The following is a 24,685-nucleotide window of genomic DNA, read 5'->3' on the forward strand; positions in this document are numbered from 1 at the left end:
AGAAGAAAAAAATTGTTACTTTTGTAAAGAAATTAAAAATATTTCTGAATTTAATAACTGGCAGTATAGTAAAGATAGAAAAGATGCTTTTTGCAAAGATTGTGCTAAAAAAATTTTCAGCGAAAGTTATAAAAACGAAATGCCTTGTGAATATGAAAAAAAAATTCTACGATGGTTACCTAGTTATGCTAAACATTTACAAACAAAATATAATAAATCGAGAGTTTTTAGTAAAATTTAGAAACATTTTCATCGTGTAATTTAGATATTCTATAAATCAGTCGAGATTCTGCCATATTTGTAGTAAAATGATTTCCGTTGTATAAAATATTCAAAGATTCTTTCATTTGGTTGTAGAGATTGATAGAATTTGGTTCGTCATCAATGAACAAAATCTCTAATTCAGGATAATTTATTTTTAGATGTTTTAATCGGTTTGGTATTTCTCGTTTCTGAGCTCTGATAACGTAATAAGGCCATTCCCACATGTGATTCTTCTTAATTAATACAAAAACATGGTGCTTTTTCTTATCAAAATTTTTACATATCATATCTCTCTTCATTAATTCCATTCGCAATTCTTGATTCTCTATTTTCAATGATTTCATTTCATCTTTAATTTGTAACTGTTTTATTTCATCTTTTAACTGCTTATTTTCGTTTTCAAGTTTGTACTCGCCATATTTTCTAATACTCGGTAAAACTTCTTCTAAAACCCAATTTTGAAACGTTTCTGCAATCTTCATTTTAGATTTCAGTATTAAAGAATATATGCCTGGTTCATTGATGAAAATAGTGTCTGGATGTAATTTTTGTAAGAGTCGCGATTCGATACCCTTGTCAGAATCTATGTTTTCAAAGCTTTTTTTGTATTTTTCTTTAACATGATCTATGATAGCTTGTCTCGTATTTTTAAATTCCAATATTTCTGCAACATCTTTAGCCTTAAACCAAAATTCATTATTTTCGTCAACAATTGTAAAGATATGTTTGCTTTTAAATCTAAGTTGATTATTGAGTAGGTCTACAACTGACTCCATTTAGATAGAAAAGAAATTTAACTAGTAATTTTTATTTTGAGAATGAAGGCCAGATTCATTGATAAAAACAGTGTCAGGATGAAGATTGTTAAGGGGCCATTCGAATAGACCCTTGTTTTTTAAGTAAAAATATTGAATTTTGTCATCATCATCAACTCATTTTTATTCCTTTTTCAATCTTAAATATATTGTTGTTTTACTCTCATTATTTAATAAATTTCCCTCAGAGTCTTGAATAGTCAGAACGATTTTTTGAATTCTTTTAATATTTTTTCTAATTGGAATATAATCGATTTCATTTGGTTTTTCACTGATTTTTGATCCATAAGCAACATTTGGGAAAAAAGTGTACAAAATTTCAGATTCTTTGTGTAAATGTTCGGTATGATTTTCAAAACTAGGTTCAACGAGATTGCAGTGCACTTCAATTACATCGAACGGTCTAAATTTTGGCGTTTTATTTCCTAAATATACCTGATTTGGCTCAATAGTTTCTTGAACAAACCCTAACAAATCTACAATAATTGCTGAAAACATTATTCTTACTGGTGATTTTATTTGAATTTTATTAGAGAGATAATTTTTTTGCATTTCAAACTTGTTTTCGTCAAAGTTTAAAGATTTATCTGATTGTTTGAATGTTTTTAGATAATTTTTAAGGGAATTTTTTATTTGATCGAAGGTATAATATCCTTTGTTTAAACCATAATATTTTGTTATGTTCTTCTCACTAAATCCTATACAATAAGGAGAACTTTCACTAATATTTATTACAAAATTGTCAGAATAAAAACCGCTTAAACCGATAAAATAATTTGATTCTTCCTCTAAGTGTATAGGATGTTCCAAGTTTAAAACTAATTTAGAGCTTTCTGAAGTCAACTTGAACAGCTTCATTTTCGCAAGCGTTGCTTCAAGATGAAAATCTTCTATTTAAATGGAGAAATTTTTAAAGCAAAAAGATCAGATAAAACTTCAAACGTTTGAAGAAAATAAGAAAGATCAACCAATCAGATTGTTAATTGTTGGTTCAAGTGGATGTGGAAAAACAACTTTATTATTGAATTTTATCTACAATAGGTTGATTCCTTATTCCAATTTGTATGTTTTTAGTAAATCTTTAGAACAAGACGCCTATAAAAAATTACAAGAAAGATTTGAAAATATTGAGAAAAACTTAAACAAAAAAATATCACATTTTTATAATGCTTCTGAGGACATAGTTCCGTTAAGCGAATGTAAACCCAATTCGTTAATCGTTTTTGATGATTGTATTTTGGAAAATCAGGACGTTATTAAGGAATATTTCGTAATGTCTCGTCACAAAAACATATCTTGTATCTATCTTTCCCAATGCTTTTCAAAGGTTGATAAACAAGTTATAAGAAATAACCTGAATATGTTGTGTATTTTTAAGCAAGATGATCACTATTCGAGAAAGATTTATAACAATTATGTGGGATCTGATATGAGTTTTAACCACTTTATTGAGTTATGTGATAAAATTTGGAAGGAAGACTACGGATTTTTAACTATTAATCTAACTTTGAAGCCTAAAAATGGCAAATATTTGAATAAATTTTCCAATATAAACGTGTGATAATCTAGTTGTTTTCATGTTTTTACGTTCACGTTCCGTGTTCACGTTCATGTTTCACGTTTCACGTTCATGTTTTACGTTCGTGTTTCACGTTCCACGTTCACGTTTTACGTTCCACGTTCACGTTTTTACGTTCCACGTTCACGTTTTACGTTCCGTGTTCACGTTTTACGTTCCACGTTTCGTGTTCTCGTTTCGTGTTCACGTTTCCACGTTCCACGTTCACGTTTCAAAATTTTCCTAAATAAATGGCGAACGTAACTTCTGAAGAAGCGAAAAAACTTGATCAAATCGAAAAGAAATTAATCAAAGAATTTATAGAACAGATTCGAATTGATGAAAAAGAACAAGAATTTATTCAAAAAATTAATCAACCTGTAACATCTGCAATAAAAAATGTTGAGGGCAAAATTGAAAATGTTTTAAGCGATAATCAAAATTTGATGAATTTGGTTCCAGTTGTACGACAATTTGCTGATATTTCGATACCAGAATCTGAGTTTGAATTGCCAAAATTACCATCTTCAACACCATTTAGACCTCGAATCATTGAAGACTCTACCATAGTTGAACCAATAAGTCCTGGAACAACGGATATAATAATTGGTGAAATTGGTAAAAAATTTCTTCCTAGAGCAAAGGATGATAAATTTGGTTTGTATTGGGACAGAAAAAAGAAAAGTTTTATGATTGGAAATTTGCCCGTGAATTTTGAGCATAATGATATCATTATTAATGAAAAAACATATGAAGGAACTCAAGGTTTATGGAGATTATTAACAGGCACTGATGTTCCAAAAGACGGTTTATATTCTGAAGAAGACTTGAAAAAGTATACTGAAATTTTATGGAAATCTGATTCAATTTACAAAAATAATGATCCATCAACTAAGAAACTAAAGTCAAGTAAAGGTAAAAAATATCTCAATTTGATTAAACCAATTTGGGAAAAAAGAATCGAAGGATCAGGTGTGAGAAAATACAGTGATAATAAGATTGAATACAGATATATCGACGATTTGACAAAACTCGATGGAATTATTAATTATATTTATGCTCAAGAAAAGGCTGGAAACAACAATTTTTTGAACGAAAAGAAAGCGATTAAAGATTTTATTTCGAACAAACTTGATGAAATGATTGAAAAACCTGATGGAATTAAATATTTAAAACGAGTTTTGCCGGCAATAAGTTCATCTATGATTGAGGGTAGTGGACTTTTGAATGATTTTATCAACAATTTACCTTTTGAATTACACGTACCAACTTATCAGTATCTGGGGCCTGGCACAAAACTCGAAAAAAAGACTAAAAAGAGGAGATCCTGGTATAAATAAATTAGATCAAGCTGCTATGGAACACGATATTTTTTATGCAAAACATAGAGACACAAATTCCAGACATATCGCAGATAAAGTTTTGCAAGATAAGGCAATGGATAGATTTTTATCAAAAGATGCTAGTTTAGGTGAAAGATTTGTTGCGCTTCCAACAGCTGGAGCAATGTTTTTGAAGAGAAAACTAGGAATGGGAATCGAAGAGAACTTGAAATTTTAACTATATAAATGGAGGTGAACGTAAATTTCAGCAAAAATCAGAAAGAAAAAATAAAATCCGCTTTTAAGAAGAAAATACCCGTTAGTATTCAATTTAAAATAGATCAACTAAAAAATGGCGAAGATAAGATATTTTTAACAAATAGACAATACAATAAACTCGAAAAACATAAGAAAAACAATAAAGGAACCAGAATAGAATTTTCTTATAATCAGTTGAAAGAACTTAAAAATGGTGGACTTTTGAAAGATTTATTAGATTTTGGAGAAAATATTCCAGTTGTTAAAAATGTTGTTCCTTATGTTTGTAAAGCTGCTCCAATCGTTAAAAAGGATGTGATTCCTATTGTTCGAAACATTTTAAATTGGTTAGATAAAGAGGTGGAAGATGTTACAGGATCTGGATTAGATGAAAAAACTTTGAATTACGTGAAATCAAACATTGAAAAAAAATTGAAACCTTTAACATTCGGGGAATTGGAAGAAATCTGCAAAAATATTAAACATTTTAGAGGAATCTTCATGAGAGATACATTACCTGAAAAAGTTAAGAAATTTGAATGTGGAATTGTGAATTTAGACTCGATTATGGGAAGTGGAACACATTGGATTTGTTATTATAAAAATGATAAGAATGCATATTATTTTGATTCGTATGGAAGAATTGAGGACAAACCACCGAAAGAATTGATCCAATATTTAAAAAAATCAAACGTTTATTATAACGATTCTCAAATTCAAGACTATAAAGATCCCCCAATTTGTGGTCATTTATGTGTTTTTGTGTTGAATGAACTGAGTACTGGTAAAGATTTTAAAGAAGTTGTTAACAAATTATTGCTTAATAAATATGGATTCACAAAATATTTTTGACGTATTTGGAACACAAATTATTCAAAATGTAGATAATAGTTTGAATTTTGATAGTTTGAGAAATGAGTTTGATAACAAGTTAGAAAATGTATTACAAAACCTTCCAGATTCAGATATGTTTGCTGTCGAGATTGAAGATTTTAAAGTAGAATATGATAACAAACTTGCAAATTTCATGAGTTCAAATGAAGTTGCTGATAAAATAAAAACATTGGAAAAAGAAGTTGATGATGGTGTAAAAAAATTATTTACCAATTTAATGTCTCATATCGAAAAAGCTGATGAAATTACTGAAGCGATCAAAGTTGAAAAGAATTATGTTAGTTTGGCTAATAAGAAAAGAATTGTCGGTGTTCGACCTGGTATTGACAAACATGATGTTGTTGTTAAAGAACAAATTTTAAAACCTCTAAAATTATCAGAAAACATCGATATTGTTGATTTACATGATCCGAATGTTAAAAATGCCTTAGATTTTAAAGGAAAAAGAATTAGCAGTGTTAGTAAAGGAATTAATCCATTTGATGTTGTTGTAATGATTCAATTAGAAGATCATATTAAAATGTTTAATGAACTAAACAAAAATTACGAGAATCATAAACAGCATGTTAAAGATTTTACAACAGAAGTCTATGACAAGTTAGAAGCCAGAAATAGAAGATCAGTAGACGATGTTGGTGAATTACTTGATAAAGTAAATAAACTAGAAGAAAACTTTAATACATATAAAAATAGTGTTAATGTATTAGTTGGTGAAGTAATTAACAAAATTCTGGAAGATTTTGATACACATTTCAATGAGAAAATAAACTTTTTTGAAGATTTTGGTACACGTTGAAATGAGCAAATAACACATAATAATGAATTACTTAAAAGTATAGATGATCGATACTCTTTATATCTCGATAAAGTAAATAAACTAGAAGAAAACTTTAATACATTTAAAGAAGATGTTAATAAAACTTTTGAAAATATTGATAACAGATTTAATGGAGTAGGCGGCTATGATGACTAATTTTCCTTATATAAATGGCGCTCATATATTGTGTGAGATGTAAAGAGAAAACTGCCACAAACGATATAAAATACTATGCAAACATTAACGGAGTTAAGAGAATATCTGGAAAATGTGCTGAATGTAACGCTAAAATGAGCCAATTTATAAAAACTTGATTTTGAAATTTTTTCTTAATAAATAGAGATGGCGGGACATTACAGTGCTTTCGATCTTTTTATAATGCAACACGAAAGAGATTTGAAAAAAGAACATTGGGATGACATTTCTCAAAAATATGAATTATCCGAAGATATGATGAGATTATACGTAAACAAATTGAATTGGTATAACATTGCTAAATATCAAACTTTATCATCAGAGTTCATTCAAGAAAATATACATTATCAATTAAAAGATCATATGTCTGTTCTTTGTCTCTATCAACACTTGAGTATAAAGTTTTTGGATGAAAATAAAGATACAGTTGATTGGAACAATATTATAGATAGCGGTTACTATCCTGTGCAGATTTTATTGAAATATGTGACCGAGATCGCAAAATTTAAGGAAGAGAATCTGAATTTCTGAATATGACGAAGTAGATCATTAAAAATGACTCTAATCTTTTTAATTATTTTACTAAAATTTATATCTTTTCTTATAAAAACGTACATTAGATCGATGAAAAAATGATACACGATGTTTAAAATTTATCTTATTAAATGGCGGACTACAGAAAATATGCTAGTGATATTGAAAGGGCGGAGTTTAAAAATTTCTATCCAATTAGTAAACAACATTTGAATGAACCGAATAAAAGAACTGAGTTTAATATTGATTTTGGAGATAACTTTTGCTCGTCTAACTTCCAGTTTTATATTTCTGGAACTTTAACAAAACAAGATGGTCAAGCATATCTTGGAACTGATAATGTTAGATTAATCGATAATTTTATACCGTTTTTATTTTCTAAGATTGAAGTAAGAAAACACAATAAATTGATAGAAGAAGTCGAAAACTGTGGCCAATTAAGCACAATTAAAGGAACTATTTCGTATTCAAAAAGTGATGTTATTTCTCAAACTTCTAATGGCTTTGAATCAGATTTTAAATTTGGTGTTTTTGAAGCAGCTGGAAATTTATCTCATTTTGGATTAGGATTTTTTGAAAATGTTACTATTCCGATCTATAAAGGAGGATTTTATCTAAGTTTTATAAGAGCAGAAGACGATGATGTGATTCTGAAGACTGCAACTGGAAATGTTATGCCTGTTGATGGAAAAATAACAATTACAGATTTTTTTATTAGAGTTCCAATGATTGATTATAAAATCACGAGTAAAATTAGATTGATTGATGAAATTACAAAAAGTCAAAACATTATGTTTAATTTTCTAGATTGGCAATGTATTGAACAAAAAGGTATTTCCGGAACAACTTATTCGTTCGATATCACAAATATTTATAGAAATATCTTCAATCCCAAGTTCGTTATCATAGGTTTTCAAACAGATAGACAGAATAATCAAGAAAGAAATCCTTCAAAGTTTGATAGTTTGGATGTAAAAAATATCAGAGTAAAATTGAACGGTTCTTATTATCCAGATGAATTACAAAATTTAAACATTTCCGGAGGTCTTTTCAGAATCATGTATCAGATGTATCAAGATTTTAAGAAAGTTTACTGTAATAATAAGGAAATGTATTACAATCCTAAAGAATTTTTAGCGAATAGACCTATTTATGTCATTGATACAACAAAGAGTTTGACAAATATTTCTGGTTCAAAGAACGATATAATTATCAATATGGATTTTCAAAAAGCTGTTACAAACGCGATTTGTTATGTTGTTGTTGTCTCTGAGAAATTTTTAGCCTATGATGTGATTAAGAACGATATTAGAGAAATTCAGTAAAAATCACGTTATTTTCACTATTATTCATCGGATAATTTTAAAACTTTACAGAATTGTTAAAAACATTGATATAAGTATTCATTTTTAATTTCAAAAGAATATCTTAAAAAATGGGGATGATATTAACAAAAAACTATTCCAAGGTCATCTTAAGGGTGGGACCGGAAGTTATGATTTTAAAAAATACTTTAATATTTACTGATCCTATATACCAAATTTCAGCAAAAAAGCTCCAATAGTTCTCGAGATATAAGAGTTTTAAGATAAGGGATGATTGGGGTAGTTTTTGAAAATTTTGTTATTTTCATGAAATTTTAAGTTGAACTCGCTTGTTTTTGAAGTTTCAGATTTTTCTGATAACTTTTTTTATTTTTTTATGAATATTAAGAAATAGGGGATGATTTCACCCTTATGGATAAGTTAAGTCGAAAGAGTTAAGTATTTACTATATGTGTACCAAATTTCATTAAAATCGGTTGAGTGGTTTTTGAAATATAAAATTATTAAATAAATTTGTAAACTAGCACTCCTAATTGAACAACTTATATAGCAGAGATATAGCTTATATCTTTCGAGACTCTCCGTAGCTCAGTTGGTAAGACGCTTGCCTTCAAAGCCTGAGGTTCTGGGTTCAAATCCCAGAGCTTCAGGCGCGCTTTTTATTGAGGAAGACATGGTTGTCGTTCAGTGGTTGGGGACAAGTCTTTACACGAGTGGCCATAGTGTAATGACTATAGAACAAGCCGAGTAATGACAACTGTGGTTGGCGCGCCATTTGCTTCCTCACCTTTCCACTTCATTCCTTAATTCCTTCTCTTCCTTAATTCGTACATTCCTTCTCTTCCTTAATTCGTTCATTACATTCATCATTCACATCATTCATTAATACAACATTACACTTACAAAACACCCGACACAAATTCCCTAATTGTATCTCTCCATCAACTTCTACACAGTAGTTACCAAAGAAAAATGAGACTTGGGAACAAAAAAATTCCAGAGTCTAAGACCCGAATTACAGCTCCTAGCCATTAACTTGGTTGGACAGTAGCAGTGCAGGGCCAAGTCTCTAAACAATAGACACCGTAGAAGTTGAATGTGATGTGATTCCCCATAGCGCAAACACGCACACTAACAACACTACACCAAAGACACAATCATTCATTTTGTCTTTTACAATAATTGATGATGTTCATATTATTCTCTTTCATTCCTTCTAAAACTTCAAAAATATACTCTTTCGCTGATGAAAAATCTCGATTTCTTCCGGAATAATCTTTGTAGTCATAGACAAAATATCCTAAATAGTTGTACAATAGAATGAAATTATTTCTATTTATCTCTGTTGTAGAAATGTAAACACAAACATTTGCGCTGAAAAATTTATATCTCGGCAGACTTAGTTCCATAATCTCCATTTATAAAAAAATCTTTTTGTTTAAATGGAAGAGTATAATGCCAACTGTTACAAGTGTTCTAATAGAGGAGAAATTATCGATAAAAGATATTTAGTTTGTAGAGGTTGTAATTTAATTTTGTTAGAAAGACCTAAACCTAAGAAATTTCGAAATAAATTAACACATTTGAATAACCTGCTTACAAAATTGCAATATGGAGACAAGAAGCAAACAAAATTTGTTACAGAATTTAGAAAACAGAATAAAAATTTTTACTTATCTCTTGGAACCATTGACAAAATTATTTTCCTTTTCAAAGAATACATTAGGTTTGTAGGTATCGATACACACGTTTATTATGAAAAGATATTACCTGTATTTTTTCATTATCTGGATGTTGAAATTGTTTATGATTTTGAACCAGAAATCCTCGATGATTTTATAGTACATTTGGAGAAATTAAACGAAGAACCTCTTGAAAAGAATGCGGTTTTACTCACATTCTCCCCGACTTCTCGAGTGAAGGTTAGCGAATTTCATTTTTTCCGTCTTTAAATTTTTTCTATTTAAATGGAGTTCTTGAAGGAGTTAAATGATATTGGAGAATGTAAGTTTAAAGAGTATAAGAAGTTAAATGAATTGGAAGAAAGGAAGAAACATAGAATCTTGAATTTGGAGAAAATGAAAGATAAATTCGGGTTTACAATAATTGCCGAGTTGGAAGATTGTAAAGTACACTTGCCGAACAGATTTTTGACTGTTTTGGATGAGAAAAAGATTAAAGAATTAAACAAAAATGAAAAATTACACTTGATTGTTACTGGAAAGAAGACTATTAAAGATAAAGAAATTATAACAATTAACTTTGTAGAATAAAGTCTTAACTCTAAAACTTGCAGTCCCTCCCCACGTCATAGTACTGTTTTGATAACCATAGTTGGTGTCTTTCTTCATAGGAATCACATGGAATATTATCTACAGTAATACCTTTTGTTTCACACAAAATGTGGCTATATTCTATAAGAAAAATTCTATAATGCTCTTTAATGAATTGTGTTGATAAATCTTGATACTCACAAAAATTCCTAAGAAATTCATCAATTAAGTCTTGATTATCTTGAAAGAACGTATAATATGGGAAAAATGTCATAAAAAAACGATGAAAACTCTCTGTTTGTTTATTTTTTACTTTCTTTTCAATATCTTTCGTAATTATATTAAATATATAATCCCTTATTTTTTTCGTTTTTTGCCGATAGTAAAACACTCCATTAGACGTTCTTTCTGCAAAAGACTCTACAAGTTCTTTTAATTCTGTTTCAATTAAAGACGGTATCAACTGTTGTTGAGAATAAACCGGCAATTCACTGAATTCATCTTTGTTGCACTGTTTTAATGCTAGAAATTGTAGAGACTTTGGTGAGTTCATGTTGTTTGGTGACTATTTAGTAGAAAAGTTTTTTTATTAAAGTATGTTTTTAGTAAAAATGTTTTAAATTGATTAAATTTTATTAAGATAAATCCTTTATTCGTAGCAGATTTGACAACATTTTACAAAGCACAGCTTAAGAAAGTAGAAGCAAACAGCTGTAGATTTGGTTAATTTTTCATTCCACAGAGTAGATAGTAATGTACCGATCGCTTTTGGAGACGAACGACTGTAGATTCGGTTAATTTTTCATTGAGATTTGCTGTGTTATTTCTCAGCTTCCTTTATGGTACATTGAACAGTATTTTACATTGCTTTTCGGTCGGCTCCGAAAGTGCGCCAGGAACCCCATATTACTATCTACTTATATATATATATATATATATATATATATATATATATATATATATAAATATATATATATATATATATACAATGTGTTTGAAGAGTCTGGGTACGGCTTAATATTTTACAAACCATAGCAGATAACATCTATAAACTTTGCACCGTGTCATATGGCTATATAAACTATTTTTCCTTGCTATTACCATGACATGCCAACCATGGGGGGACGGCCCACAGAGGAAAACATGGAAATCTTAAATTAAAGCATGGTGATGCCTCATTTGAAAGAGCTCACTTAGTAGAGTTGAATGCCGCAAACCGCATCTCAAAAGGTTTATCGAATCAGAAATGGCGGGTTGTTTTAGGTACACATTGTGAAGTATATTATACGCTGCCATTTCTGACTGGATCGTCGTATTCTGATGCGGTAGGCGGCGTTTCACTCAACTAACCAATGGTTTCACTGATTAGTATTTATAAAAAATAATAAAAAAATTTAATTTAAAAATTAAGTGGTAAGTTAACTATTTCACCAACAAAGAACAATGGTAGAACTTAATTAATTCATAAACATAATGACGACGAATTCATTTTAGTTTTATTTATTGTGTTATAAATTTATGACATAATTTGCTAATTAAAAAAAGTCAGTGAAAACACTGTGGGCCGTCCCCCCATGGTTGGCATGTCATGGTAATAGCAAGGAAAAATAGTTTACATAGCCATATGACACTGTGCAAAGTTTACAGATGTTATCTGCTATGGTTTGTAAAATATTAAGCCGTACCCAGACTTTTCAAACACCTTGTATATATATATATATATATATATATATATATATATATACCATTACTGACTTTTAACATAAACTAATACTACAGTATTTATATGCAATGTATGATGTATTTTATGTAAATATGAGAAGAACTTATTTAAAATGATTCCATTAAAAACTAATATGCGTGGTTCGTTTAAGCACTACTTTTACTTAGTGATCGTCAAAATTAAGAAGTTTCTTATTTAAGTAAATGTTTGGGGCAAATGTAGTATTGAGGAAAGCTTCCTTCCCGGTGTCTTATAGCTAATCTTTAAGCAACTGAAGTCAACATACCTGACTGAGATCGCTCATACATTTGTCTCGAATTTTTAAACATTCGTTTATCTCCTTCCCATAGAGCAATTTAAACAGCCAGTCAATATGTAGCCAAAACTTGAAAAGCCTTAAGATGAGTAGCTTGCCAATACTAAGAACAGAAGGAGATTTGTGTCATTTAGTTACAGTTTGTAGGTGTTAAGAATAAATTACAACACAAAATTGTTTCCTTTCAAAATTTCATGTCGCAAAGTAAAAACTAAGAAGGCTACTTACTTATGAAGTATGAATTTTGCTTCCATTAAATGATCCAAAATGATTTTTCTTGAAATTATTGTTCCTGAAACAATGCATGAACCATTGTAATTAAGTAGAATGCGACTCAATGCTTCACCTCTTTATATATATCATTGAAACATTGAACAATAATTAAAAGCAGTTGCTGTCTTAGTACGAGACCAAACCGGTTCTGACTAAGAGCAGAGCAAAGGGGAGTATGGAGGTTGCCGTTTTTCGTCATTATTTGTATCTATTTCTTATTTTTAAGTTTTATTTACAAATTTACCTACATCATATCACACAAACGTCAAATAAATCTGAATTCACAGCCCCAGCCTAAGAAACGCCATTCAATTATCAAGTCAAATCGGCGATTCCCGCTCCGCTATCCATCGACATAGCACGCTTAATTACCGCTCACATGCTTACCAATGTCTCAGTGTTAATTTATTAAACAATTATAGACAGCGCAATTGTTTTTAGTCATCGCCACATCAACCTGCTCTACATTGAAAGGGTAACCCTCCGCTACTTCTAGTCTCAACGAAGGTTAGTGATACTCACGCAAAAATATTCGTTTTAATTTATTTTTACATATTTAGCGAAATGAACGCAAGAGTTATCGCATATACAGGCAGACAGATGGACTCATTTATTTATTCCATCCCCAAAACCCGTTGTACACGAAACTAGAAAAGGCGGATAATACTATTATTGTAAGGATTGTCGTAGTAAATATAGCAAAGAATTGTACGATAAAATAGAAAAATTATCTTTAGAAGAGAAGGAATGTTACATTTGAAAGGGAATTAAGGATATTTCCAAATTTTACGATTGGCATTATAGTAAAGATAAAAAACTGGCATATTGTGCTGTAAGAATTAACCGAGAAAGTCATAAGAAACCGACTCTTTGCTAGTGTGGACGAATTATTCAATGGTTACCTTATCTTCAAAAATATTTACAAACAAAATATCATAATTCGAGAGTTTAATATACTAATTTACTAACATTATCATCGTGTAATTTAGATATTTTATAAATCAGTTGAGATTTTGTCATGATTGTGGTAAAATGATTTCCATTGTATTTTATGTATAACGACTTTTTCATTTGATTGTAAAGATTGATAGAATTTGGTTCGTCATCTATGAACAAAATATCTAATTTTGGATAGTTTATTTTCAGATGTTTCAATCGTCTTGGTATTTCACGGTTTTGTGCCGTAATGACATAATAAGGATATTAAAAAATATGATTATTTTTTATTAAACCGAACACGTGTAATTTATTTTCATCAAAGTCTTTACAAATCATATCTTTCTTCATTAATTCCATTTTTATTTCTTGATTATCTATTTTTAATTTATTCATTTCATCATTAATTTGCAGTGTTTTACTTCGTCCTCTAAATATTTAATCTTGTTTTCAAGTTTGTACTCACCAAATTTTCTAATGGAGGGTAAAACCTCTTTTGTAACCCACTTTTGAAAGGTCCTCGCCTGTTCTTTATTTGAACTCAATATTAGAGAATATAGATCAGATTCATTAACGAAAATAGTGTCAGGACGAAGATTTTGTAAGAGGCTATGGCATAGCCGCTTGTAATTTATGTATTTGAAAACCATTTTATCATCATTATCGACATTTATTCTGATTGCTTGTCTGGTATTATCATATTCTAAAATTTCTGCTATATCTTTTGCTTTAAACCAGAACTCGTTCGTTTTATCTACAATCGTTAGGATATTTGTGTTTTCGAACTTAAGTTGATTATTGAGTAGGTCCACAACTGACTCCATTTAGATAGAAACATTTTTAACTAGTAATTTATTTCAGTATAAAGACCATATTCATAAAAAAATAGTGTCAGGATGAAGATTTTGAAATGCAACGAATCGTTACTCTTATCAGAATTTATGTTTTCGAAGTTTTTTTTAAATATTTTTCTTTAACATGACTCTAACTGATTTCTTTGTATTTTAATATTCTTATATATTCGCAACGTCTTTCGCTTTGAACCAAAATTCATTATTCTCATCCACAATTGTAAAGATATGTTTGTTATTAAATGTAAGTTGATTACTGAGTATATTCACAACTGACTCCATTTAGATAGAAAAAAAATTTAAACTAGTAATTATTATTTCAGTATAAAATCCAGATTCGTTAATGAAAACAGTGTTTTCTTAAAAGTTTGAAGGTAGTCGTGAATCGCGAATCCCTTTGTTTGTAAATGTTTTTCTATATTTTCCTTTCACATGACCAATGATAGTTTGTTTTGTACTTTTAACTAGTAATAGTATAAAGTTCAGATTCATTAACGAAAATAGCATGTTTTTTAATATTTTTACGGCGTCTGTGGGATAGACTCCTGTAATTTATACATTTAAATGTTGTTTTATCGTCATTATCGACATTATTTATGATAGCGTATCTCGTGTTTTCACATTCTAACTAGTAACTTGTAATCTTAAATATATTGTTGTTTTACTCTCATTTTTCAATAAATTTCCTTCAAAGTCTTGAATAGTCAGAAAGATTTTTTGAATTCTTTTAATATTTTTTCTAATTGGAATATAACCAATTTCATTCGGTTTTTCACCGATTTTTTATCCATAAGCATAATTTGGGTAAAATGTGTACAATATTTCCGATTCTTTGTACAGATGTTCGGTATTATTTTCAAAACTAGGTTCAACTAGATTACAATGTTCTTCAATTACATCGAACGGTCTAAATTTTGGCGTTTTATTGCCTATATACAACTGATTTGGTGTCGGCGGTTCATGTGGAACGCGAGATGAACAGTGTACATACTGTCCCGAGTTAGCGAAACAAGACTTCACCGGAAGTCTCCTCAACCGCAACACGAGGTCTCGGAAGCGCGCCCCTCCCAAACACGGAGCAAAGCATAAAAAAATACAACACGCCACTAGTGGGAAGAGAGACAAAGAGAGACAAAGTTTCCAGTACATAATATAATTATTTAGGTGGCAAACATTTTCACACAAAATACAATTAACAGCAGCACCACGGTGCACCGAGTAACTTACAAACTAAATAACAAAAATAAATAGAATTCCAATATTGACAATAACATAATAAACAGAAATTTGACATATAAATAACATAGTTTCAGGTCCGGCATGTAGTAAATATAAATTTTGAACTGGTAATTATTATGAACTGACGGGAGGGAACAGGTTGTAGAATTTCTAGGCCCACTATTTAAAAAAAGTAATTTTGTTTCAAGTTTATAGCAAAAAAAAAAAAGAAAAAAAAATTTAAAGCCGATTTTAGAAGGAGGCGGGGGCTTAGTTGACTCCCCGAATCCGAATTAAAGATGAAATCCTCCCCTACAGATCATGTCACTAAACTAAATAAATACTAGTTTACTTAACACTGACCCTCCTCCAGATATAATATCTGGCAGCGCTCCATAAAACCCAATCCTGTCAAGTCCAATAAAAGAAGAAGAAAAAACATTTTAGCTCCAACCTTATTCAAGATGAATTGAAGCCCAGACATTCCAGTTGGATGACGGTACAGTAGCTCTGGCAGGGCGCGGGCATTCAATTTTAGTTTACCAGTGCTGTCACCATTGGGCAGACTCGCCGCACCAGTCATGTCGACGGCACTCACGGGGACCCTGCCGAAAGTCGGAGAACTAGCCAGCCATGGGCGTCAGGACGACCAGTTAACAGTCAGAGATACACGTCGCCTCTGCCGAACGTGTCCGACCGTTCCGACCAGAAGCAGCTGCCGGTAAATAGCTGGTCGGTAATCAGTCAAGGTCAACCACCTGACCTCGACCAATCAGTCCATCCAGGCAGAAAATAATCAATACGGTGACGGAATCACCCCCCCCCCACCGACTGACAAAAGTGGCCGAGGTGGGAAAAATAATAGACAAAATATCCAAACTGAGCCCCGGCTCAATACCGAGAGCGATAGTAACGCGTCATTATCAACTTTTATCAAACTGTGACGTCGGCGGCCCGCATGGACCGCGAGCTGCATATCGAGAGCGATAGCAACGCGTCATTATCAACTTTTATCAAACTGTGACGTCGACGGCCCGCATGGACCGCGAGCTGCATATCGAGAGCGATAGCAACGCATCATTATCAACTTTTATCAAACTGTGACGTCGACGGCCCGCATGGACCGCGAGCTGCATATCGAGAGCGATAGCAACGCATCATTATCAACTTTTATCAAACTGTGACGTCGGCGGCCCGCATGGACCGCGAGCTGCATATCGAGAGCGATAGCAACGAGTTTTTTTTATATCTATTGTACTGTGACGTTGGCGTTCCTTGTGGAACGCGACCTTGACAATGTTCTTTCTAGACTTGTAGCTCGAAACGACTTATCCGATTTTAATGAAATTTGGTACACATATAGCGAATACTTAACTCTTTCGACTTAACTTATCCATAAGGGTGAAATCATCCCCTATTTTTTTATATTCATCGAAAAATAAAAAAGTTTATCATAAAAATCTGAAACTTCAAAACCAAGCAAGTTCAACTTAAAATTTCATGAAAATAACAAAATTTTCAAAATCTACCCCAATCATCTCTTATCTTTAAACGCTTATATCTCGTGAACTACTTGGAATTTGTGGATGAAATTTGGTATATAGGGCCAGTAAATATTGAAGTATTTTTTTAAATCCTCACTTCCGGTAAATGACCTTGAAATAGTTAAACCGTATAAACGTGAAACGTAAACGTTAATGTTTTTACGATTTCACGTTTCACGTTTTTACGGTTTATCTGGTGAAACAGTGATAGATTCTTCTATTTATTATAGAAAAATCAGTAAACTGAGACTTAAAATTATTGAAAAAATAATATACTTATAGGACAAAATTGTACTTTTACTACTATATTGGTTTGTAAGAGGTAATTTAAATTCTTTATACTATTTTTTCAATAATTTTTACATTAACATTTTAAAGATTTTTCATTCCATTTCAGAGATTTTTTATTAAGATTTTAACATATTTACTACAGAATTTCTGTTTATTCGAAACAAAGATGAGAACATTGGCAATAGATTTTACATTGATTCTATCAGATTGATTAAAGCAGATTTAACTACAATTGTTATAAGTTTTTCATTTATTCGTAGCAGATTCAACAACATTTTCAATAGATTGATTCGAAGCAGATTTGACTAAGTTTCCAATAGACAGTTTAAGAAAGTAGAAGCAAACAGCTATAGATTCGGTTATTTTTCATTCGTGATTTACAGATTCGTTTATGGTTCAATGAACAGTATTTTACATTGATTTTCTGACTGTCCCAAAAGTGCGCTAGAAACCCCATATTCATATCTACTGCCATCCATATATTAACAGGAATGTTCAGGAGTATGACCCAACAAATTCTACTATCGTGCATGTGTCATCGATTTAACTTCTGAGTAACTCAAGTAGAGAACCAGTTATTCTAAAGTGCATCGCCTTCTATAAATTTTCCTTTAACCAAGAGAAACCAGGATAACACGATTTCGTACATTTGCCATCTTTATGGTTGCAAAAGGTATAACACAAAGTTTCGAGGAATCCATCTCTTCGTCAGTTGGGGAGGTATTAGTCCGTACAAAAATAAAGAACAGAATGAAGAAAAGAAGGGGTAGAAAAGGGTTCAAACCTATAAAAAATCTGCTTTTAATCTACTCCAGGCAAGTTCCAAGCACAAGTCCCGAGTGCGAGAAACACGAAAACTAACACTAAAGTGATGTCGGCACTTTCTTTGGTATTATTATCTGAAACAATAGGGCAGGAAGACGATGGTCAGGAGGAGGAAGAATTAAAAGCGAGTTGCTTTCATCCCAAACTTTTGGTCCTAGAACTTAGTGTCATGGTGTGTGTACGCATTTTGTTGGGTAGGATTTTTTAATTGGTTTAATCTTCTTAACTTTTCTTTTGTAATTACTAATATCTCCCCCATTTGACGAAGAGGATAGATTCCAATCCTCGAAATGTTGTAATATACCTTTTGTAACGATACAGATGGCAAATGTCCTAAATCCTGTTGTCCTGGCAAACTATTGTAAATAAGAAACTTTAAACAAAGAACAAGAGGAACCTTTGCACCAAGGAATTTATGGGATCTTTCGATCAAAAGTTATTGCACAGACGGTCAGAGGGACCGAAAAGAAAACGATTCTAAAAGGTTATTTCAGATCGTTAATAGTTTGTATGGTTCTACTCTGAGAGCACACCGTGGGAACACCTGATGTTTGTGGCAGTACTAAATGATTTTACGATGATAATGAATGATTCACGAATTTCCATAATTAGCCAGACAGTGAAGGAAGATTGGAACGATAACTTGTAACGGTTAATAATCATCGACCACTAAAAATAATAGTATTAAACTATACACCAAAAAGTATACATATCTGAATTAATTTTACACTGCTTTTATTTCCCTTAGGCTTTTAATTTTGCATTGTAAAAAAATAATTATTCCAAAATAATAGGATTTCTTAAAATGCAACGTATTTCAACGCTGGTTTGAATTATTTTTTATTAAAATTAAATTTCTATATAGTCTCCATTGTACACATTCGATATACTTACTTGTGCCAGCAATCACGGTCATTTCAAAAATCTCATCAGTGCGATCTGAAGGTGGGGAGCTGACCGATAACTGTTCTGTTAACTTCCTGCTGACTTCGTTGAAGACCGGAAGGAAGTTCTCCACATTAGAAGGACACATCACGGGGTTCATCAGCTTCCGGTACTTCTTCCATATGTGAACTGTAGCACAAATGTATTTTAAATGTAATTTTAGTAGCCTAAAATAGCAATACATTTTACTGTTTATTCTTCCTTTTAAGGATTTCTGAACTAATATTTTAAACATAAAATTAATCTTAATACGGCGTTCGAAGAATGGAAGCACATACTTAATTTAAAATTTGCTAGTTTTCTTAAACAATAGGTCTAATAACCATTATTTATCTGGTATTGTAGTAAATATTTTGTAAAATCAAAATGAATAACTCGGTGGCTATGTTTTATAACAATAGTGACTGAGATAATATCAAGAATATGGTAATTTAAAATGTTAAATCTTTTGCTGTATTCATTAGAAATTGATAGTAAGATTGTATAAGTAACGATTTGTTGGTAATAAAATATGCTCACCTGGAGACGAAATAATACTATTGCCCAAAAACACTCCGAACAGGGAGTAGAGATTATCTTTCTCTAACATACTGGAGCTGTTCAAAACAATCCGAAAAAGTAATTGAGTTAATAGTTGTATTATTTAAACATGTGTCTGTAAGTAATAGCGAAAAACCAAAGAAATGCGGGCTGAATTTGATTTCACGTGATCTCCAATTCCACTAGAACTCAGAGTATAGTAGAATATGGTATGCATACAAGTACTACGAGCATTCAAGTGTTAGAATAACTTGATTTTGGCTAGTGACACAGGGCAACTAATCCACAATGTTGGGTTATCAGCTTATAAAATAATCAGGAATACCCAGAATCTGGATAGTCCAGGCCTCAGTTGTATACAATTATTGTATTGTGCAGATTATAAACAAGGTGGTCGCGGTACAACAATTTATGACACGAGAGAGGGAAAATTACAATCGAAATATATCGACACAGCTGATCGGCTTTGATTGTGGACTAGAATTATATTGGAGGAGCAACCTACAATATAAAGGTTTTAAAGCCTAATTCTCTCGCTACATTTTAGGGGATATTTGAGTTAACTATGACGGAAAATATGGTGCACGCAATCTAATACAATAAATAAAATACCCCAGAATATCCTAGTTATGTAAACTTGCAAAACAAAATTATTACGTAGACAGTATTGTATAATTATCTATAGCTCTAGAGCAATGATTCGGCTCAAAGGATTAAATGAATAGACATTGAAGTGAATAGTCTTGTACGGACCCGTTGAATTAAACAAAAAACTTATTAAACAAAGAGGGTTGGAAAGGGTTACAACGTGGTAAAATATGTTTGTGAATAGTGACAGTGAGTGCTGAGTACTGTAATGTTGTATTCACCCTCACAAAGCACATCACGACACTAGCTTGCTTCACGGAATTGTTTGGGGTTGATCTTGAATTACACAATCTTGAGTCAATGTCACTGAAATAAGGAAACACTTCTGACAGCACGTAACTCGATAAACTCTTACTAAGCGAGGTTTTGCTGCAAAAGATAAAAAAGTGAGCTGCAGCGAGGGAAAAAAGGTACAAAATCGCACCTTGATTAAGAGACTGGAATAATACATTGAGGCTCAGCACAAGAGTGAAACTTCAGGGAAGTACCGTCGGCATCAGGGGGTATCTCCAACACAGCCTTAAAAGGATCCGGCTATTCCATTCAAACATACCGTGATCTCTGACAATTTAGAGACAAGAGAAGAGATCAGGTGATCTTTTATATCAGCAGACTGTGCGTAGTCAGCCGGTATAACTGACTGTAGTCGTATAAGGAAGTAAATGTCAATCATATGTTGTAAATATTATACAGGGTGTAAATAAGTCTTGGTACGCCTGAATATATTCCAAACGGATTGAGATATAGATGTACAGTCTTCACCATACTTATAAAAATCCTTTTTTTAATTTTTAGAGGACAAAAGATTCCGCCAACCTTTTAAGAAGGGTGCAACTTTAATTTAAAATTTCAACCCCGTAATTATTAAGGCATATTCAGTAGAAACACAATGACACGAATAAAAAATCTCTACGAAAATGGGTAAATAACCCCATACATTGTAATGCCACTTAGAAAAAGACACCTCGTACCAAAACTGTGCATACCACAGACCTTAAGAAGTGGGATAAGCTGGCCACCTCAAAGTTTAACTGAGAGATATCACGAATACATTGTATTAATAACCGCAAGACATAGGAATTGTCCCTACATACTATTATTATTATTTTTCCGTAACTAAAAAAAAAAAACAACGCAGAGTCTTAGTGTTATTGAGGTTCTTTTTAATTAACCTTTAAGGAATGGAACAAGATAGGGGTTTAGATTAGAAAACCCTTCAACCCCTCTTTGAAAAGAGGAGGGGAAGGATAATTTGTTTACTCTCGAAAATTTCCACAAAAATATCGTAATAAATATGGTGAAGGTTGAACATCGATCGATATATTAATTTGTTAGGAATATATCCAGACATATTATGAATGAATTTATACCCTAAAATTTAACGGGGCTTTTGCCCATAACGTTTGCCAGGAGATGTTTTATTCATATAATTGTGTTTCTATTGACCTTTAAGTTGATATGTCGCAACATAGGGGTTGAAATTTGAAAATTTAATGTTACTCCCTTCTACCCTCTTTATCCTTAAAATAATTCAAAAAAGTATTTTAATAAGTATGGTGAAGATTGTACATCAATACCTCAATCCGTTTCGTATGTATCCAGGCGTACCAGGACTTAATTTACATCCTGTATACATGTATAACGGCGTTTTATTATTATTAGAATCTTTAGACAGTATCATATATGTTTCTTATTATATTAAATGGATAATAGTGTTTCATGCAAGAAATACGATATTTAAAAGAAGTATTATATTGTAATAGCGTGCTCAGTGAGTCTAGTTAGATATAATTTAAAAAATCAGCAGGCTTATTTACTCAGTAAAGGATAAATTCTAACGACATGGAAATAAAGGATATTCTTAAAATTTAATTTTAATAGATTGTGTACGTTAGATTTTAAATGTAATAGGAAAAGAAATTTTCCTTGCGAATGACTATAACAAAATATTTAATTTCTGTGCAAAATAGTGCGGACCAATGTTTTGAGCTGTCTTCTCAAAATATCAAAAGGGTGGTCTATAATAAACTCTAGGTCATTAGTAAATGTAGATCTTTACACATTTGCTTTGCGGTTACGATTTAGTTGCTGTATTGAAACAGTGATCAGTGCCTAAAAATCAATAAGTTAAGAAAATAATGAAATTAAGGATATTCTTACATTTAATTTTAATACGTTGTGTATGTTAGATTTTAAATCACAATTTTTTTTTGTCCGTATGACTATTACCAAATATTTAACTCCTGTGCAAAAGTATAATACGAACCAATATTTTGACCTGTCTTCTCAAAATGTCAATAGTGTGGACCATAATAAATCTCTAGGTCATTAGTAAATATACATTCTTATACATCTATTTTTCATCTAAGTTTTAGTTGCCGTATCTAAATTGTGAACAGTGGCTAAATACCAATAAATTATTACACCCAAAAATTAATCATTACGTTTAAGTTATACTTACTTGAATATCCGCTGGATCTACTACTACGAAAATAGGAATCGGGCCTATCCAAAAGCAGAATATGCCATCGGAATTTGAACTTATTTTCAGAAGATTTTTAGTCACATCTGAAATCAGACAGACTTTGTATCCTATACAGTAATTCTTCAACAACCAAATTCAAGAAGATGTAAATAACTATAACATAATGTTTTAAAAGTGACCAAAACCGTTGTAGTTCTAACTAATTAGTAGTCGCCACAGAGCCAGTAAAGATTAAAACATTTGGCTGAGTCTGAGTCGAAATAGTGGGTTGGCACAACTGAATTGTGGTGATATTTAGCTGCGCATAAATTATAAGTTTTTGCATATTTACACTGTTAATTGGATATTTTATCCTATTAAATTAAACCATACATATTTTTATTGAAGTTTGAAGTAATGGACACAGACTCGGAGTTAATTACTTAGCTGATAAGTGGACTTCGAGCTGACTCGCCATGTGACTCGACCTACTTGGTGGGTGTCCTGGAGTGAGCAGTGAGTGGCGGTGAGCTAACGTGCAGTTATCAGTTAGTGGCACGCGTACTTTCCAGTCGGTTGGTTTACTCTTATACAATTTTTATAAATAATGCAAATATTTACTAAATGACTGAAAATGCGATTTAAAAATTTTTAACGCCTGTGTCGAATCAGAAGAAACGTCAAAGGTCGAATTCTTTACCAATAAGTGCGAGTGATAACCTCAACATGGACAGTGAAAAGGTAGGAGAAGTGCCTTTAGGACAACTAATGAGTGGTTTAGAGGCTATGCTAGACAAAAAACTCGCAAACCTTGTAACCAAAGAGGATTTAGGTGTAGTTACAAGCAGGTTATTTGTGCTAGAAAGTGAAAATAAGGAAATGAAGGTAAAGTTATGCCAAATAATTGAAGAAAATAAAATAATTCAGAATAAACTAGTGGATATGGAAGCAAGAGGAAGGAGAAATAACTTAGTATTTAAAAGACTTAAGTGGAATGGAAGTGGCAATACAGACTTTAGACTCTTGGTCAAAAATGTTTGTAGTGAAATTTTTGGTACAACCAACTCTTTATGGGTAAACAGGGCTCATGGCTTAGGCAGTAATGGACTGGTAATTGCGCATTTACCCTCAGATGCAGACATAGACTACATAATGTCACGATTAGCCAGGCTGAAAGGTACAGGTTATGCAGTATATCGTGATTACCCTATAGTTACACGGGAGAAGAGATGGAAGCTAATGGTGGTAAGGCGTATAGTACCCTCTCTATGGAAGGGTAGACGTCGAATGCCCCTTGTGAACGACCGTCTCATGATAGAAGGTTGGCGATTTACCTGGGAGGACGGTAAGCTGGTAGCAGCAGGTGGTCGAGATGGAGCTGAGCGGCTGAGGGACATAATTCACCACGATCTCACAGATGTCCTTTTGAGGCTTGCTAGGGAGGATGATAGACAGAAGAAAGTGCAAGACAAGAGTTTGGAGGCTGCAAGGGCAGAACCTGCTACTAACATGGAGTCTGCGGGGATGCCAGGATCGACACGGACTTTTGCGCAGGTGACGGGGAGTGTCAGAAACCAACCCTCTAATATATTCTCCAACCATTATATCAAGGGACTTAAGAATTATGAGTTACAATGTTTGTGGGCTTAAAAATAATGTAAATGATACTTTATTTCTAGGATTTGTTTATGAATTTGATGTTACCTTTTTATTTGAAACATGTATAGATGAGAATGATCAACGCTTTATTTTAAATAGATTTTCCCCATAGAATGTTCATTTTAATTTTGCTAGTAGGTAAGCTCAATTTGGGCGCAACATAGGTGGATCAATTACTTTAATTAATTTACCATCTC

The 24,685-nt window shown here is 31.8% G+C and overlaps 1 protein-coding gene across 1 annotated transcript in view; it reads right to left on the bottom strand.

Annotated features, from left to right (window-relative positions):
- The window catches only part of LOC124365953 (cytochrome P450 4c21-like), a 72,349-nt gene extending 52,583 nt beyond the window's left edge, over window positions 1–19,766 (bottom strand). The window contains exons 1-4 of the mRNA XM_046822099.1: window positions 19,697–19,766; window positions 19,127–19,306; window positions 12,523–12,586; window positions 12,265–12,397 (exon numbers count right to left, since the gene is read on the bottom strand). Coding sequence (XP_046678055.1) covers window positions 12,265–12,397; window positions 12,523–12,586; window positions 19,127–19,306; window positions 19,697–19,766 — 447 coding nt within the window. The remainder of the gene's footprint in view (window positions 1–12,264; window positions 12,398–12,522; window positions 12,587–19,126; window positions 19,307–19,696) is intronic.
- Window positions 19,767–24,685: the final 4,919 nt, after the last annotated feature.

This window comes from Homalodisca vitripennis, chromosome 7 (assembly GCF_021130785.1).
Source record: "Homalodisca vitripennis isolate AUS2020 chromosome 7, UT_GWSS_2.1, whole genome shotgun sequence".
Lineage (NCBI taxonomy): Eukaryota > Metazoa > Arthropoda > Insecta > Hemiptera > Cicadellidae > Homalodisca > Homalodisca vitripennis.